We start from the raw sequence: 19,263 nt of genomic DNA, 5'->3' as shown, positions 1-19,263 counted from the left end.
TGGATACCTTTGATAACTCAAATTATGGGCTATTAGGTTTTGGAGTTGCATCAGATTATCAAATGCCAGAAGATATTGGTCAACTCACTAAAGAGGATATGATGATGTGTTACATGATGTATGGAGGAGAAGGATTGGATGTGATGAAAGAATTGAATGAAATTCAACAACCACAATCCAAAACATTCAAAGATGAAGATGATTATGATTACTGAGATTATTGTGAAGAGTTTATTTGGATTTCTTTTCATATTCGACTGTTCCTCGAAAATTCTGGATAAGAGCTTTATCCAACATATCTGACTCTTTTACCCACGAGTTATCTTCTTCGCCATATCCTTGCCATTTGACTAGATATTCAGGCTCAGAGGATTCTCTTATTTTCTTACGCAATACTTTTTCAACAGTATAAATATCATTACCTAGGTGATTCTTCTTAGTTTTCTTTTCCTTTTTCTTTCTTTTAGTGGTTATTGTTTTCCTTTTCCTCTTTTTGTTTTCTTCTGCCACAACTTCTGGAGATTCTTCATCTGAGGAGGAAAGCTCTAATTGCCTGATTGGGGTTGTAATAATTTTGGATCTAGATGGTCTTGTAACATTTGTAGTAGTGATATTATTGGTTTTCTTAGTGGTTGGAAGAGGTTTTTTAGGTGTTTCATCATCGACTGTTATTACCTCAATTGGTTTTTGAATTTTAGGAGAGTTTTCTTTGGCTTTCTCTGGTTGTTTCTCAGATATTGTTGATGAAGAGCTTGTTGTATCACTACTACTAGTATTATTGGAAGAATTTGTAATTGGGAGATGAGGATTAACTATTGGTGTGACAAGTAATTCTTTAAATTTTGCATTTCCTTCAGGGAAAGAGTCACATAAATACGAACACGCCTCCAATCCAATAAGTGTTAAATTAGTCTCCAATAAATTTGGTTGTGGCTTAACAACTCTATATGTTAATTGTTGTGCTCGATCGATTGTTACAAGGTTGGAATTTGAGTTTTCGTCATTGTTTGGTGGAGGTGTGGTTGAATTTACAAGATTGGTTTCAGTGGTGGTAGTTGAGGATTTTTCAGATTGACCAGCATTACTTTCTATTGGTGGATTATTTGATGCAGTACTTGCTGGTGTTTGGGATGTTGTTGATGATGATGAAGAGGTCTTTTCTTGTGGTTGAGGAGGTGGAATATTACTAGTAGAAACATTGGAATTTACAGGAGATTCACTAATTGGTTTAGCAGAAACAACTCCAGGATGTTTAGAACTCGATACGTGTTGAATAAAGGTCAAATTATTGGTTGATCCAATAGTGTGAAGTGGAGCTCCCATAGTTGTTGTAATTTGTCGTTCTCTTGGTAAAATTTCATTTGGAATAATTCTTCTTTTTCTTAGAGTACAAATTTCTTGAAAATATGTTAAACCACACATAACACTATTAGGAATGGTTTGTCCTTTTCTTATATATTCATAGGCTAAAATTTGTGCAAATAATTGAAACATTTGATCGGGAAGAAAGCCAATCCCTTCCAATGTATTACAATTAAACATATAGTGTGATGGAAAGGAATTTTTATCGAGAGGTAAAAACCCTTTAAAGAGAAAGATATCACTAGGATTTGATGGAATGGAAATTGGTCTTGATGGTGATGGTGATGCAGATGAAACATTGTGATTAGTTGTTGTACTATTAGTGATTGATCCTAATCTACTAGTAGATGAACGATGGATTGGAACGGTGTTACTTTTAAATGTGGAATCAACATGTCTTATTGACAAACCATGATTATTGCTACCACCATTACTATTAGAAGATGATCCATCAGCAGCAGATTCGTTCGTATTGGTTGTCGACATTTTTTTTGTTCTAGTTTAAAAATTTGGCGCCACATTTTTGAACATTTTTGATAATCTTGATAACAACTTTATTTAATCTTGTTGGTATCTTTCAAAAAGAATTAATAATAATCAGTGGTAACACTTTTTTGATCTTCTCCAAATAACAATTCATAATCTTCTTCAGAAAGGAATGCCAGAGGATCAAAGCCATAATTTTTAGGGAACTCTTCCGAAATAATTGGAATAAAGGAATTTGGAGGTTGCATATTGTGAGGATTTGAGTTCAGATCGGTGGATGTTGTGGTATTAGGTGTATTTCCAAAGTTATCATTGGTACTTTCATCTTCTCTAGATTTTCTCTTCGTTTTGGCAGATTCCTTGATTTGTCCTTCAATAACTTTGAGCTCATCCTCAATAATAGTAACTCCTCCACTATTCGATGAATAAATATCAGCATCCAAAAATCTTGACAAACTTCTTCCCTTCTTTTCCAAAAGTGATTCTGCTAGATCGAGAGATGGATTAAAGTTGGCACACAGCTCTGGATATCGAGAGGTTAAAAATCTTAGAGACTCGATATCATTTCTTAGTAATTTGGCAATTTTGAATTCTTCAACATTACTTCTCTCGCCCTGGTCAATTTCTTTTAACATTTCACAGTGAACATCAAGTGCCAAACCAACAGGTTGGATCAAAAATGTTGGTGCAAATGTAAAAGTTGGAGTTCTACATAGAAGAGTAATCTTTTCAGCTGCTTCTTCCAATTCTGGACCCTTGAAACCACACAATTTGAGGAGAAGAATCTTCATACCATATGAAAGTCCATAGTACAAATATTTGGTCATCTTTTTTTGAGATTCTGAAAAGTGTAAACCTTTAGATTCATAAATTAACATCATTTTCATGACACAGTCCAATAAACTTAAATATTCAGGTAATGTGTCCATATTAAGAGGTTGCCTAGCTATTTGCATCATTTCAGTGGGAACAGGACGTTCACCACCAGTTGAATATTGGTAAATGGAGAGAATAAACTTAGAAACATCATTCAGTCCTCTATCATCTCCATAATAACCAGATCCACCAGAAATATCCGAAATCTTTTTCATTTGAGTTAGTGCCTTCAATTGTTCAGGATTTTGAGAGTCTCTAAATGAGTCGTCTCTTAAAATATTGTAATCTAGAATTCTTGAAAATTTGTTTGCATTTTCAGGATCTCCTGATGAATTACAGTATAGAGCTAAATTAACATATGTACAAGCCGTATTAAATAAATTAGGATCGCTAGGGTTAAACAGGACAAGATTCTTTGCCTTTTCAAAAGAGTCATGTGCTTGCTTTGTCAGACCAAAACGTTGATAACATAAGGTCTGCAGGGAAAACATGAAAGCAAGATTTGTTCTTTGGTCATCATTTACAGAAAGATTTTCCAAATCTTCTCTCGGTAAGAATGGATGTCCAGCACTCGTTATATCATAATACATATCTACAGTCATTTTCTTTAGGAGAGTTGAATTCAAGCTGCTAATTGTGTTGGATGGCACATTTGCAACAGTAGTACTCCTGGATGTTTGGTCAGTCTTTCTTTTCATACGACGTTTAGATGATGGAGGGAGAACAGAAAATTGTTTTGGAAGATAAGGTTCATCATCTGATTCTTTTGCCTGGGACTCTCGGGTTGAACTTCTCATTGTTTGGAATTGTTGTTGTTGACTGGTAAATGTACTTGATGGCTGCTGTGGTGCATCTATATGGCCAGATGTTTGTAAATTGTTTGGTTGATAGTTCGGAAATCCATTCATCACTGAAGCTCCATTAATGAATGAGGATTGTTGAAGATTGTTTTGAGGGAGGGATTGATGAAGGTGTTGTTGGGGGAGAAGATAATTTTGTTGGTGTTGAATTTGAGAAGATGTTGGTGATGTTTGTTGATAACTCGTACTATTGGAAGTTGGCAATGAAGGATTGTTATTCATTACAGCAGCATGGTGAGGAGGATTTCTATTGATTTGACTGTTTCCAGAGGTGGTAATATTGTTATATGACTGTTCTTCTTGTTGGCTATTCCTATTTAAATGAAGGCCACTCAGATTATTCTGTTGTTGTTCTTGTTGTATGTTTGTTGTACTACCAACAGATGAAGATGATATTAATTGAGAGGAATTTATGGAAGGCACGTTGGAACTATTGAGCGTATTACTATTATAAATCTTTGAATCACCAGTTATCAATGCACTACTTGCTAATGATGATGATGGTGTAAGTATTGGAGGAGAGTTTGATATTCTCGTTGACACGGCTCCAATTATAGTGTTGCTCGAAGTAAAAAAGGAGGGAGGTTGTGTCTCTTTTTTGTTGTTTGGAACGTTGTTTGGTCCAGAATTAGATTTGCTGAGATTCGCCTCTGCATCTTTTGTTGGCCTGGCCACCTTGGTAAATGAGGAAAAAGATGAGACATAAGGTTGACAAGATGGGATGATTAATTCACCAGTCGACTTGTTGTTGAAGGAAAAAGATTCGTTCCCAACACAATCCATAGTGCGACTTGTTGTAGCATTAAATTCATGTCCGCTTGGTGGTGTAGTTGATGGAGAAGAGGATAATTGGTGTTGGATTAAATCCGTTACCATATTTTCATATTGAGGCAAATGAGTTTGGCTGAATATTGGTGGTTGTTGTTGATTCATTAATTTCTCCCTTGGCAAGTTGGAAGCAAGAAGCAAACTGCTACCATTGGCATCCCTTGTACCACCAACAATGCAACCATGTTGTACACCACCATGAACATTGTTTGTGAAAGATTCATTTAAACATGTTGTTGTTCCATTATTGCTCATGGAATCTTTCAAATGTTGTGAGAGTAATGAACTAGAACCTCTTTGGTAAGTGGTTGAAGTGATGTTTTGCGAAGGAGCAATATCAAATCCTAAATGAGCCTCATTAGCCAACAAGCCTTTTTCTGGATTTGCTTTTTCATTACAGTTTGTTGTAGTTGGATTTGGCAGCAATTGAGACTTGTTAAGGGTGTTGACAATATTGTGTTGCTCTCCAACGGCACCACCTAGTATAATTTGATTGTTCGTCCAAGGTGCTTGTTGTTGATTCAATTCTTGTTGTTTTTGTTGATGATAGACTTGCATTAGTTTTTGCAAATGAACCGATGAGGCGTTTGATGGCGGAAATGATTTTCCGATCATCATGTATTCTTCTTGTTGTTGTTTGATATTATTATGTTCGTAATGATGACGATTATTAAATTGTTGTTGTTGAGGTTCATTGTCATCAATATTGGAAAATATCAAACCACCACCAATTTGATAATTATTAGGCAATGAACAAGATACTTTTCCGCTACTACCATCAAACATCCAATTATTATTATAATTATTATTATAATTAATAGGAGGTGATGATGAACAATTATTCATGGATCGAAACCACAATTCTTCAAGAGGAGTTATTGATTGAAATTCAGCACCACGATTACCATTACTATTATTACTGTTATTGCTCATCAATAGTACATTAGAATGATGATGATGATTAGATTCCGAATTCATCATCATTAAATTATTAGAATCTAGAGATGAAGAAAGTGGTGGTGATGATGATGCCAAATTATTCACATCTGTTGATGTGGTGGGGAGTGGTAATTCTTCCATCAACATACTGACTATTTGATTCTGATCTTGAAATTGATGTTGAAGAATCGAATAGATGAGAGATTGTTTCTTCTCAGGTGAAAGAGACCCTATCATGTTTTCAAAGTGAGAAATTTCATTTTCACCCATTTCTTTTAAAGAATGTTGGTGATGTGGAACAGTTTCGTGCACATTCTCACAAGTTTTGTCGAATCCTGTTGATGACTGTTCATGTGTGTCCACCGGCAGTGATGATGACGAGGATGGCGGAGTGAAGGGAAGCTGCTGTCGATTCATTCCTTCATGAATTGGCTGCTGGATATTCTTATTCGAAATATTATTAGAAAGTGGCAAAAGATAATGTTTCTCTTGTACCATCAGGTTGGTGTGTGTTTCTTTTTATCTCTTTGTTGTTTGAAATATTGTGTGCTTGAAAATTGGCCAAGTGCGCGGAATACAAGTTTCGAATAATTGTTTTTTGTAATATTATTAGAAGAGATGATTCCAGAATAAAGTGTCCTGTTTTTTGAATGTGTTTGGTAAACGAGAAACCAAAAACCTGATGTGTAACTGTCACAAGTCAAAAGAGACCTTCAGTTGAGCGGGGAACAATTAAAAACAAAGGCAAGTCTCTGAATAATTTTGAATTATGTGACCCAATCCTGACGTGAGCAACTAAGATCGATCTGATTTTTTTATTTTTTATGGAAACAGCTTTCTTTTGGAAGAATCAGATAGTTTCGAACAATGTGAGGAAAGAGCTGTCGTAAAGAGTATTTGTTTTTTGTATTAAGAATTGTGAAAGAATGGATTTCAACCATACATTGACTGTGAATCAGGGAAAGGATTAGACATAAACTGTATTCGAAACAAGATTCGAAACCCGTTGGTTAAATTGAGAGGTGGCTCTTAAAAAATCCGCGAAAAGAAAATAAATGACACGACATAATCATCAAATTTGGTTTCAGATAATAACAAATGATACAATATTGGCAAATTACTCATTTATCTTTGTTTATTCGAAACAATGTCAATAAAACGAATTGCTTAAATTGTTTGAGGTTTGACCGGAAGCATGGACTTGGTTTGCGGCATTGGGAAAGAATCTTCAATTTAATTGTGAATCTATTTATTGTAAACTATTTATAAATACTGTAAATATTACAACTACGATTATTAAAGCTTTAAAAGATTCGAATAATTTTTACAAACTATTATTAAATTGATTGAAAATTTCCATATTTTATTAATTGTTACAAAAAAATTAAATATTTAATTCACAAATCAATTAATCCAAAGTTCATTTAAAGTTTCTTCTTGAAAAATCTATTCGATTATTCCCTAACTTTCTATTTCCAATAAAAAATCTCATTCGAACAATAATTTTCAAAAATTCCAAATTGTAAACTTTAAAAAAAAATGCTCGACTCGTTGCCCAACGAAATTATTGAACAAATTTTCGAGTTCGGAATTGAAATTCCGCAAGAAATTCTTTCTCATTCTCGCGTTTGCAAACAATTTTATGAAATTTTGGAAAATACAAAAATGTGGGAAAATGTAAAATTGGAAAATGTGTCGAGATTGAGGGTTGGATTTAGGTGGTCTCAGTTGATTTCTAATCCGATTGATAGGGTGTTGGATACGATGAATGGATTTTTTGATAGATTGAAAGGAGGATATGCAGATTCGAAAGGTGTTTCACTTTTATCTGAAATTAGGGAGAATGTCAATATGAAAGAGTATTGTAAATGGATGAAATATTATAGGAGGGATAAATATTTAAAGAAATTTTTATCATTAGGCCATTTATTGTAAGTTTTTTTTGAAAGGAATGAAAGAAATTGATATTCGAATTTAAATAGGTATCAGTTTCTTGTAAATTGGCCGATTCTTTTTTTAGGAGTTTTATCATTGATTTTAATAGATGCAACAATAAGTATTGGATTAATGTCTCAATTGGAGGAAAATGATCGAACTCTGAGTCGAGGATTGTGGTGGCTTCCATATAGTTTCCTTCCATTTTATATATTATTCTACATTGGATTAGTTTCAATTTCGATTTCTGCCATTTTATTATTGTTCTATTATTGGAGAAAATTCATGATTAATAAGAGAGTTTCAGAAAAGTATGATCAACATTTTGGACATGCGACTGATAATTTTATCCTGTATTTCTTTTTGAGTTTAGGATTGGGAATTTATTTTGGAGTGCTACGTGGAGTTTCGTCTATTTTCTTGAATTGGGCAGGCCAGGAATTAAGCACCGTTCATTCAGCTCTGAATTCTATAATGTATGCCATTTCAACAGTTACTATCAGTGTATTTTCAATCTATTGGTGCACTATTCCGCCAGTGAAATTCGAATCATGTTTCCAATGGGCATCAATATCTCTATTTTTACTAAGTAGAAGTGTTTATTGTATGCTACCATTTTCAATCTATTTAACAATACAGGCAGTGAGGGCTCTGAATTATGGAATTGTACGTGCGAATGGATTTTTACAATTGGTTCCACTTGGAGGTTGTCTGAGTGCCTTAATGTTGTGTGTGAAATTCTATTCATTTTACACAATGTTACCACTTACCATTCCATTTGTATTGGCTACTATTGGAAAATTCATCAATGAAATATTAGAAGTAATATTGTGAAATAGTTTCTATTTCACAACCAAAGCAAAGGATAATCATTATCAACAAAAGAAAAAATAAGAATGGGAATCTTTCTCCTTAATATGTCTAAGGTAGAAAAGTCTTTAGGATATCTTCACAGGAAGGCATTACCAATATTTGGATCAAGTGAGATAGTCCTTTAGAGGAACCCAAAGCTCTTGCGATACATCTTTTTCTCTAGCCAATTAATACTGGGTGTTGGAATTAAAGGAGAGCCAAATAGTATGTTTAGACCTTCATCAAGGAATGTAAAAAATGGGGAATTGGCTTGCTCTTTCATTTGGTTCACCCCATCGTTGGTCCCTTCCTGTTAGGGGAGCCACAGAAGAGGTTTGACATAGTGAGGAATATGAATTTTGCCAAGTTCTTTCCACTACCACATTAATCAATACTTACTCCTGTTGCTTCCATCCAAATATACCTTGGCAATTAATTGCATCAACAATGTACTAAATTGTTTGATTGTACAATAAATATATGTTTTTTCGATTACAATCCTTACATTTGTACAATGGAATGGTGTTTTGGAAGAGTTGTGTTATTTCATAATTTACTAAGATAAGGATAATTTAATAATATTAGAATAAATTTCTGATTTTGTCAAGGAGTGAAACAGTTTTAGTTTTTGTTTCTGGAGTTGAACATTCCGTCACAACTTGGTATTTTTCCAAATACGGTCCAATATTTTGAAGAAGATGAAGTACACATCTAAACATTTCAATATGTTCACAATGAGCACTAATTGAAGCAATATGTGAAACTGTTCCCATTGCTGTGTTATTTAACATTTCAAAATATTTCAGTTTTTCATCATTAAATTTTTTCACAAAATCAAATTCATTTGACATTTCGTTTAAAGCATTTGTAATTAATTTCGCATTACAAGCCTCTTGCATAATAAATGAAACAATAGTCTTGTGAAATGTTGTTTGAAATAGTTCAGTATAATTATTTGAAAAATTTTCAATTAAATTTGGAATTGTCAACACATAAATTAATAAAAAAAATGGAGATTCAAATAAATATTTCCAGTAATTTTCTACATAATCATTTTTCAAAATTTCTCTGCAAATAGAAAGGAATCCATTAACATTATTTTTAGAATTATACAAATCAAAATAAACCTTATCCAATGAATCATTTCCAATAAATTTAAAGACAGCACTCCATAAAAGTAAAATATCATTAATATCACCTTCCTTAAGTAAATAAATAAAAAATGTTTCAATCACTAAAATTTCCCAAAAATCTGGAAGATAAATATTATCAAAACATTGTTTTGAAAATATATATAAAGGAAATAGAAAATGTTTTTGCTTATTTTGTACTAGAAATAATTCATGTGGTTTGGGGGAGGATTTCTTTGTAGTTTTCTTTGGATTTGAATAAATAAATTCAATAATAATAAAGTCATCATCGTTAATGGTTAATTTTGAAGTGGAATCCATACCGAGCTCTGAAATGGTTTTGTTTGATGCAAAGCATAGTTTAGGTACAGGGTCAAGAGAGGTACTATGTTTAGGAATGAACATTCTAATCTTCCACCTATCTTTTTTTCCGTGTGAATTATTAACAAAGTAAAGAGTTCCTTTTCTGTGAAAAGTTTGTAGAGTCATGGTTTCTTTTTCGGTTGCATATTTTCCAAACATGACTCCAACACAATGTAAGTCTAGTTGTTGTTCTATGTAGTGATTACTAATAAGCGGTTGCTTTTCTTCGTTAGTAGTATGTATGCACATTTTTTTAGGCGTTGAAAGCCACAGGCAAGAAAAAGCTTTCCATACTACTAGTGTTATTAAGAGTCTTCTGGCTTAACATAAAAAGAGTTTTTCTACTAAGGTCAATAATTCGAATGAAACCAAGAGTAAAATCGAAGAGTATGAGAATGGTAAAAAGGTTCTCTTCATTAAATATTGTGGAAGTGCTAGTTTTGAAAGTCCAGATGTGTGAACAAAATTATCACTTGAAATAGAATAAATCTCGTTGTTCTTTAGTGGCCTTCTCCAAAAACCACCAAGTTATTGCATAAATCAGTGTTGAAGGTTTTGGGCCATCCTTAAGGAAACTGGAAACCTTACTGAGTGGTAATCTGAAAGGTAAAAGAATTTCACCCTCACTCTCTAAACCTCCGCCCTCACTCACTTTCCATTTCAATTCACTCTCATCATCCATTTCAATATAATACAAATGTTGCATTGAAGCACTTGAAGCAGTAGATGTATAATAGGTATTCACATGTTGAATATTCGAAATTGGTACTCTATATCCACATTCTTCCTCCACTTCTGCCTGAATTGTTTCATTGGGTGGAAGATTCTTATCCTTCAATCCAGCACACAACTCGAAAGTATATTCAATTTTATCTGATGAAATATTCACATTTTGTACAATTGGATTTTCCTTAAATAATTGTCTAGCAAGTATTGATGGTCTAAATTGTCTAATAATGATAAATTCCTGTCTTGTCTTTTGATAAATCAAGCAAGAAACTGAATCATTGACCATGGCAATATCCCATGTTTTAGAAACACCATTCTGAATATACTTCATTCTCCTCAATTTAATCCATTTACTAGTAATTGGTTCATCATCAATATTAATTTGGGAAATATTAATCAAATCTTCAATTTTCTTTTCTTCCGAAGATGATAATTTAATTCTTGATGATGAGAAATTTCGAAGATAATTTGAAGCCTTCTCCGAGAGTAATAATAATTGATTGTTATTATGGTGATGATGATCCAAATTCTTCATCATTCTCTTCATCATTGGATTAATGTGTTGATCAATTCTGATCGTGATGAATTTATGGCTGTTTTTCAAGTGCTGCATTTTTATTTAAAAATTATTAAAATTTCAATCAATTGCAGTTTAAATATTAATATTTAAATATTAAATAATATTAATATTTAATACTTTGAAACTTCATTCCAATCAAACAATGAAGATTTGATCCAAATAAAATTATGAAACCACATGGTTAAAATCGGATCTATTCGGACTAAAGTGGTGAATGGAATTTTAGAATGTGGATCTTCAGATTCGATTGGATAAGATTACCAAAAAGGTAATAGAAGAATAGATCAAAAGATACAGGTGGATAGCGAGAATCCTTTTAATATTGGTGTTAAGGTAAATAAAGTGGAATATTTGGAATATTAACTAATTGAGAAGTGTATTGAAAAATAAGAATTGTTTATTGAACAATTCAATTATTATCTAGAGATTCAATCAAAATGAAAAGTCCCTATTGATTGAAATCTGTCATGATTGAAGTTAAAATCTACTAATGTCTCTTCCAAACCAAAAGGTTGAGGTCCAATTGAGTAAGACATTGAATTTGTTTCTGATTGAGACTAATCTTGTCATGTAGGCAGATCTCCAAAAGAGCCAACTCAAGAAACCTCCACTCTTGACTGCACCAACTTGACTAATAGCTCTATAATTACCAATATAGGCCAATTGACCCATGTGATGGTAAACAAATGGCTTACTCTCCTCAATTTCACCATTCAAATGACGAGCCACATAGAGTCCTTGCTGTTGGGCTACTTGTGCAGTGGCTGCAAGTGGAACAGTTTCAATGAGCGAAATATCACCCAAGGCCCAAATATTATCAAATCCCTTCACGTGTAAATGATCATCCACAATAATCTTTTTAGTTTTTGGATCGATTGGAAGTTGTCTTCCTTGGGAAATTTCTATTTATCTTGGTTTAATACCAGCACTCCAAACAATCATTCCACACTCAATAATGGATCCATCTTGAAGTTTGAGTGAGTTTGGAGATAGTACCTCCTTAACTTGTTGATTGGTTCTAATCTTGATGTGATTTCTACGGAAGAATTTTTGAGTATACTTTTGAAGGGAAGAATCAAATGCAGACAAGACAGTACTTCCTGCCTCAATTACTGTCATACTGACCTCCTCCATGATTTCTGGAGGGAAGTTTCTTGACAAATCTCTAATCAAATCGTGACATTCAGCAGCAAACTCTACACCAGTTGCACCAGCACCAACAATGACAAAACTACATTTTCAATTAAATAATTTTGTAAAATCGAAAGTTATTTAAAAACTTACTGCAATAGAGTTTCACGTAAGTGAACTGGAGTGGATGGATTGGAAGCTCTTTCAAAACATTGAGTAATTTGTTGTCTGATAGTTCTGGCGTGTGAAATTTCTTTCAATGGGAAGGTATAGTCCTTTACTCCCTTAATTCCAAAATCATTCACGTCACATCCAACTGCAACCACCAACTTGTCGTATGGAAGTGTGAAATTTGGATCATTTTCATAATTTGGCTTGCAAATAACTCTTTGATTTTCAGTATCAACAGCAACTGCCTTTCCCTCATAGTAATGATAATCTTCGTGATGAACTGCTCTTCTCACAGGTTCAATAATTGATCTCAATTCAACTGTACCACAAGCAGACCCAGGCAATAATGGAGTGAAAAGGAAATGATTTCTCGGAGTCACTACATTAACATTATACTTTTCCAAATCAATCTTTTTAATCAAACGAAAGCCAGCCCATCCAGAACCCAAAATGACAAGATTTTGTTTCTTCTTATTTGCAGATTGAGAAGCAATCACCTTTTGATTTTCCATAATTTTCTCTCTAATTTCCTTACTCAATGTATTTTCAACTGATGAGGATGTTGAATTGCTCACTGATTGATTACTTGTTGTGGTCAATGACAATAAATTAGCAGAAAATTGCTTCTTATTGTATTTCAAACTTGTTCGAGAGAATGAATTGACCATCATCAAGATCAAACTCTTCTTTTGCATCAAACTACTACTACTCTTTCCGATGATCATTTTCTTTATAATTCTCTATAGATAAACGATCGGGAATGATTTTGCTAATTACACTTTGCTTTTAAATTTTTTTTTATATTTGAAAATTAAAGTTCATTCTTTTGCGTTTTTCTACCGCGCCGGATTATTTCCAAAATTGCCTAAGATGAGATTATTAATAAAAGTGAGAGGGAATTGAGGTTTTGTTTTTGATTGGTCGGGGAGTATTGGATTCTTTATATTGTTGAGGATCTTATTGTTGATTGAATTTTGAAAAAATCAGAAAATTAGTAAGAAATTTCAACACTTTGTAAAGTTGTTTTGAAACCTTGAGGGTTTTCGTTGTGTTATAACAATTACGACGAAAACCCTCTGGTCGAGTACAACTTCCTCAACGAGAAGGAGAAGGAATGTGGAAGAAAGTGGAAGAAAATGAAACTCAACTGTGCAGAAACATCTAGGTCATCACCTCTATGTCGTTATTTTATATCTAGAGATGCAAAATCATGTAAATATTCAAAATATTCAAAATGACAAGTCTGTAATTTACAAATAAATGAAGATCCTCAATAGATAGAGTAAATGGGTTACAAAAATCGTAAATTGCCAAACAGTTTTGTAAAGATTCGAGTGCCGGTTCTCTTTCTGAATTTGTTGTATCTTGCAATATTCCCAACATGACAACTGTCAAACCAAAGTTGTACTTTTGGAACATCAGTAAGTGTCAATCAATAGTATTTATTCGATTACAATCAATTAAACACTTGTCAATGGACATTAAATCTTTAATAGTTGTAGTGGAAAATGCACGAAAGAAGAGAATCCCAATATTTTAAATTGGATCCAGCTGTAGTCATTCTATACTCTTCCTCAATAACAATATTGTCAATACTAATCACTATTAAACATCAGTGTCATCACCACAATGGAAGGATTCGTACATTAAGAAGTGCTGAAGGTTCTCCTCATTTCCATTCCTCTTAAACTTTACAACAATTCGATACAACGTGTAAGTTTTGAGTGTAAAACCTCCAATTCGCCTTAATCATTCCTTCAACTATACGACTTGCATGGTCAAGTTCGGTTCGAACCCTTAAATGACAAATTACACCAATTAGATTACCTCCTCCTCAAAAAAACCTTTTGAAAAGGGTTTTGTACACCAGAAGCCTTTCCATTGCAATGCATTAAGGAGATATGTTTGGAGAAGCTAATGTGCTATAAATTGCTCATCAACTCACTCAATAATATCGGCATGATCACCTCAAGGTAAGTTTCATAATACCATCTTTAAAATTAACCAACTTTTATGGGACGGCAAGATTCTCATCTTAATTCCTTAATTGAAGCTTTAAAACGACATTTTTTCTGTGTATCATTTAAGGCACAATCTTACGAATAGCTAAATAAACCCAACGCCAATAATCTGAACATTGAGATTTAATTTCCGAACAGCTACTAATGATCCTTGAAAAAGTTTGGAAATAAGCTCGATTTGCCAACTGTAATCTTGACCTAAATAACAGGTTTCCTTGTCAACACCTGTTATTGTTGGTATAAGAATGGAATTGCGTGATGGATTTACAAAGATTCTCAGTGTATTCTGTTGAATAGAATCAATAGTTTCAACCATTGATAGAAGAAGAATTATAGAACCAGTTCATGATCATGTTAACTTTCATTTAAGAACCCTCTCTGATATTGGTTTCAAGTCATTTGTTTTCATAATGTTGTTTCCCAGCATAATCACTTTTTTTACATTTAGCGCATTTGTCCCCATTTATAGTTTTAACGCACTTGTCCGAACCAAAGGTGGACTGTACATTCTCGGTTTGTGCACGACCATTCACCACAGATTAACTCGAGATTCATCAAAGGATGTAGCAAACAGATAATAGCGAATTTCTTCTTCTAAAAAAACAACAATAACCCTGCAAGACTCATCTCTGCAACAGCAACAGCAACTCCTACTTGTTGGCCATCACGAATTTTTATTATCCAACAATTCACTCGAGTGTATTCATTTTGCAATCCATCTAAATATTACACTCACTGTTTTTTTATCTATTCAGGTTTGTTTTTCATATTCTCGTCATGCTCATCAACTGTTATTGTAATTATCACAATAATAATTTAAATTATTATTGAAATGTCATACGACAATGAATTTGTCAAATATTCTTTGAAAAAAATGTCATAATTCCTTGCCAACCGACGATATCGTCGTTCCATCTTTATACTATGACCATTAAGGTCTCTGATCTTGTTACTGTCCTCATTTAGTATTCAAGTGAATATTCAATTGAATATTCGAGAATATTCTGATACAATAGAATTTTCTTTATTGTGTCATTGAATAAGACCATTACAACAATAACATCTCAAAGTGCTTTTGAGAAAACTCCTCCTATCACAGGACTTTAAGAGCCTTATTATTATCTCAACCAATTCTTTTGGGTTTTTTTTAAATTCAAAGTAAGACTCTTTTTCGCTCTTCTTCATACTTGAGATTCAACTAGAGAGTGAGTAAGTGAAATATTCTTCTTGGTATCTTTGAAAAAAAAGATTCAAACTTCATACTCTGAGTAAGCACCATCACTCAATCACTCAACAACTTACCTATCTGTAAAGAGAATACTATCATCATACTATGCTTGGTTCAGATAGAATGACCTCCTCCTCACCAGAAGAAGAATTTGATGCATCATCAATTGTTGTATCCTCACTCATGAATTCAACCTCCTCCTCTTCCTCGACAATCAATCAGAACACGAATGATGAAATGCTTTCCAAACTAATCTTTCAACAGGCGGCACTTTTCCAACAAGCTTCCAATATTTCTCAATCAAATCAACCAAAGTTTGAACACCTCATATCCGATAACGTTAGTAGTGGAAGTGGCAATCATCACATGCTTCATGATTGTTTCTTTACTCCAACAACAACAGCAAATACAACAATAACTTCCTCATCAGCAAATAATGCAACAACAACAACAACAGGTAATCAAATATTCGGCCAGAGCAATGACATGTCTTCTAATTTTGATTCATTCCTCTTGTCTTTTTCCTCCCAAACTTCAACACCACCTCCAAACAATGTTAATAATAATACAAATAATAATAATAATAATCATCACCAACAACAACAATTACTTTCGGAACAACAACAACACCATCAACAACCATCAAACTCGGCGATTCTTCCACAAGGTTTGCTGCCCAATACCAACACCAACAACAATCAACATGTAACGGCTATGAATCTTTCCGATGCCATGATAATTTCAGAATCCTTTCAAACCTCCTCGAGTCATCCACAGGTGCCAACGGGTTTGTCTTCCACAACCACAAACACCAACACTACTAAAAAAGACTCCAATTTGCATTCACTCCCACCAAATAATAATACTAATAATTTAATTGGAAGTGTTGGAGCTTCTCAAACAGCTACTGCTGCTGGTGATTCAAGTTTGCAAGCATACTTGATGACTGCTGCTGCTAATGGTAGTAGCCAACCATCATCATCATCACAGCAACAACAAAATTCTAGTAATACTGATAGCAATAATAATAATACTACAACTACATGTAACAATAATACTTCTCAAATGGAGAATGATAATTCTGCAAGTCAACAAACCTCCGATGAAAATCCAGGTTCAAACTTGCACCCAATTGCATGCACTCGTTGCAGAGAAAGACACAAACGATGGTAAGTTTCATATTTTGCAACCAAACGATTAATCTTGATTGGAAATTATTACTCCTTATTTGTCCATTGATGTTATCTTTAGCGACAGAAAGTTACCTCAATGCAGCTATTGTGAAAAGCAAGGTTTACAATGTGTTTACACAACTCCAAAGAAGCAGAGAAGAGTTTATCAGAGAGCTGTTCCTGTACCTGCAGGAAATGATGTTTCCAGTATTACTATGGTCACTGGAGGTGGTTCAACAGGTAGTTTTTTCACATCCTCGAGGACACCAATTACGAATCCAGGAACTCTCAATTTACTAGCTAGGAGAGGTTCAGTCGATTCAACCTTTTCCAACATTTCAACAGCCACTAGTGGAGGTATTTCAACAACAAGCTCAACAGCTGGTACAACTAGTGGATCCAGTGGAAATGAAATGGAAACAGCTAACGCTTTTGAAATTTTCACCTTCAGATGGCAAGCAGGTGGATCCAATTCTCAAAACACCAAAACAGAAAAGAAGAGAAAGAGTTCATGTGAAACATCCAATGTACAAAAAAGAAATTCCGTTTCAAAATTAACATCTCCTTCCAAGTCTCACATGGGACAAGCCGACTCTTCAATGCAACAAAATCAAGATAGCTCATTTGAAAATTATTCATTCCCAAGGAAGGCAAAGAAATCGAACAAGAAATCTACTCCTACAAAATCTGTCATCCAGCAACATCATCAACAGCATCAACAACATCAAATGATGGACAATCAAACTAACAATACTTTCCATCCAGATAATCAAACTATTTTCTTCAACAATAATCAAAACAATATGGATGCTATCAACTCTTCCATCAGTTCCATCATTTCACAAGGTCTATTGATGAATCAACAGAAGGAAATTACTCAAGATCACATTAATATTCTTGGAACTTCCAATCCAAATGTACCAACAATGTTGATGAATTTGGATAATAATATGTTATTTGGAAATCAAAACATGTCATTCGCTTCAACTCAAAATATTGTTATGAATGCTTCAATCTTTAGAAAAGCATATTTTGATTTCTATTTTAGATACATTTCACTTGGTTATTCTTGGGTTCCACAAGAAGTTTTTGATTCTGTATTATTTGGCACTGAAGCCATGAGTTCAGTCTTTGGCAATGATATCATGTCACTTCTCTATGCTATTCATGCCATTACTGCACTCGTGATGGGCAATAGTGTTGAAGCTGATATGGCTTATCACAAATCTGAACTGTTATTGCCACCTTTACCAGATAATTCCTTGACATCCCTTTTGAATAATGGATCTCTTACCATCAACTCTACCAACTCTGTTGCTAGAAATCTTGTTCTTGCTCATTATTTATTGTCGGTTGGAAACTTGGCAGGTTCAAAGAGGTATTTGAGATTGGCTGATGGTGTTCTCACAAAATATTCACCAAATTACATGAGTCAAACCTATATTAATTGTATGGCTTCTTCAGATGAGGAAGATGCTGGTGGTCTCACTCATGAAAATTCAGTCTTTGCAAAGGTTCCAAATCAAATCATGTTATTGATGAAGTATAGAGTTTATGTTGGATTCAAATATGATGAAATTCAATTTATTATGGATAGAGGATTGGATTACGTTAATGGTTTGGTCAATTTTACTCAACCTGTTCAAGCTAGAAATCAACCTTTGAACTCTGTTTGTCTTCCTGATGATTGTACAATTTCATTCAGATCTTTTGTTGGTATGACCATGCTCACAAGTTACTTGCATGCCACTGGTACTATACCGAATGAAATTATTACCATCACCACACAACCATTGTCTTCAGAAAATATCAAGATTTATCTCACACTTTCACTCCTTCTCAGAAAGAAGATTAAGGGACAAACAAAGGCAAGAATGCAAATGTACACTGGAAATCAAGAAGCTGTTTTGGCATCACCATTATCTTTACTCATTGATTTATTCTCTCTTTCCTGCAGTATTTTAATGTTGCACGAGACTATGTGTAATCAAGGACTTTATCAAAGCTCAACAACAGATCAATTACAGTACACTTCAGTCATGTTCCAATATGCTGATCAAATGAAGGATATCATCTCCCAAATTCCAACAGAATCCATCGATGTATCATATATGTATTTGGGAATTTTATACTTGTTGGTAATGTACTTTAAACAATTGGAAGAAATTGAAAATCAAGCCATTTCTAAAGGTTTCTCACTCCACAATAATGATATTTTCCACAAACAATTGGCCTCACTTTCCATTGTTCACAAATTTGTTGCTGTCATTACAAACAAGTATCCAGTTGTTATGGACAAATACAAGAGTACTGTTGAAAGAATTGGTTTATTCCTCAACAAGTATCAAATTATGAATTATCAATAAATGTTAAATAGGTGAATGTTGTAGGGAAAGATCTTATTTTGAACCAATTTGCATCATGGCAACACTCTTTCTCCATCTCACATAAAAATACGAAGGAATACTGTAGAGAGCTACACTTGTAACAAATCCAATAAGGAGTGCCAAGAAAATATTGAGATGATAAATGACACACGAACAAAAGATCATTGCAAATAGAGAAATAGATGAAGTTCCCATCATCATTGAGGAGGCAGA

At 33.7% G+C, this 19,263-nt stretch overlaps 7 protein-coding genes across 7 annotated transcripts; 2 read left to right on the top strand and 5 right to left on the bottom strand.

Moving 5' to 3' along the window:
• Window positions 1–231: 231 nt before the first annotated feature.
• On the bottom strand, window positions 232–1,848 carry NAEGRDRAFT_52204 (chromodomain-containing protein; the record flags this gene model as incomplete). Its single annotated transcript, XM_002672414.1, has 1 exon — window positions 232–1,848. The coding sequence occupies one exon, from the start codon at window positions 1,846–1,848 to the stop codon at window positions 232–234; it is 1,617 nt and encodes a 538-aa protein (XP_002672460.1).
• A 49-nt stretch (window positions 1,849–1,897) lies between these two features.
• On the bottom strand, window positions 1,898–5,872 carry NAEGRDRAFT_59203 (uncharacterized protein). Its single transcript, XM_002672413.1, has one exon. It carries the CDS (start codon window positions 5,847–5,849, stop codon window positions 1,950–1,952), a length of 3,900 nt encoding a protein of 1,299 aa, XP_002672459.1. The 5' UTR covers window positions 5,850–5,872; the 3' UTR covers window positions 1,898–1,949.
• A 1,018-nt stretch (window positions 5,873–6,890) lies between these two features.
• Window positions 6,891–7,286, top strand: NAEGRDRAFT_72432 (uncharacterized protein; the record flags this gene model as incomplete). The annotated part of the gene is made up of 1 exon (XM_002672486.1): window positions 6,891–7,286. The coding sequence occupies one exon, from the start codon at window positions 6,891–6,893 to the stop codon at window positions 7,284–7,286; it is 396 nt and encodes a 131-aa protein (XP_002672532.1).
• Window positions 7,287–8,719: 1,433 nt separating this feature from the next.
• NAEGRDRAFT_72431 (uncharacterized protein) lies at window positions 8,720–9,880 on the bottom strand (the record flags this gene model as incomplete). The annotated part of the gene is made up of 1 exon (XM_002672412.1): window positions 8,720–9,880. One exon carries the CDS (start codon window positions 9,878–9,880, stop codon window positions 8,720–8,722), a length of 1,161 nt encoding a protein of 386 aa, XP_002672458.1.
• A 220-nt stretch (window positions 9,881–10,100) lies between these two features.
• Window positions 10,101–10,910, bottom strand: NAEGRDRAFT_72430 (uncharacterized protein; the record flags this gene model as incomplete). Its single annotated transcript, XM_002672411.1, has 1 exon — window positions 10,101–10,910. The coding sequence occupies one exon, from the start codon at window positions 10,908–10,910 to the stop codon at window positions 10,101–10,103; it is 810 nt and encodes a 269-aa protein (XP_002672457.1).
• Window positions 10,911–11,417: 507 nt separating this feature from the next.
• Window positions 11,418–13,026, bottom strand: NAEGRDRAFT_81197 (uncharacterized protein; the record flags this gene model as incomplete). The annotated part of the gene is made up of 3 exons (XM_002672410.1): window positions 12,225–13,026; window positions 11,864–12,171; window positions 11,418–11,842 (listed from the first exon to the last, which is right to left on the bottom strand). Exons 1-3 carry the CDS (start codon window positions 12,965–12,967, stop codon window positions 11,418–11,420), a joined length of 1,476 nt encoding a protein of 491 aa, XP_002672456.1. The 5' UTR covers window positions 12,968–13,026.
• Window positions 13,027–15,596: 2,570 nt separating this feature from the next.
• Window positions 15,597–19,049, top strand: NAEGRDRAFT_81196 (GAL4 domain-containing protein; the record flags this gene model as incomplete). The annotated part of the gene is made up of 2 exons (XM_002672485.1): window positions 15,597–16,660; window positions 16,743–19,049. The coding sequence occupies 2 exons, from the start codon at window positions 15,597–15,599 to the stop codon at window positions 19,027–19,029; spliced, it is 3,351 nt and encodes a 1,116-aa protein (XP_002672531.1). The 3' UTR covers window positions 19,030–19,049.
• Between the last annotated feature and the right edge of the window lie 214 nt (window positions 19,050–19,263).

The sequence above is a fragment of the Naegleria gruberi genome (genome assembly GCF_000004985.1).
Source record: "Naegleria gruberi genomic scaffold NAEGRscaffold_53, whole genome shotgun sequence".
Classification (NCBI taxonomy): Eukaryota; Heterolobosea; class Eutetramitea; order Acrasida; family Naegleriidae; genus Naegleria; species Naegleria gruberi.
Note: the sequence above shows the minus strand (reverse complement) of the source record. Positions and strands in the feature narration are given on the sequence as shown.

Coding starts and splice junctions, on each gene's coding strand:
- NAEGRDRAFT_59203 (XM_002672413.1), bottom strand. CDS start 5,849: ATGGTACAAGAGAAACATTATCTTTTGCCACTTTCTAATAATATTTCG.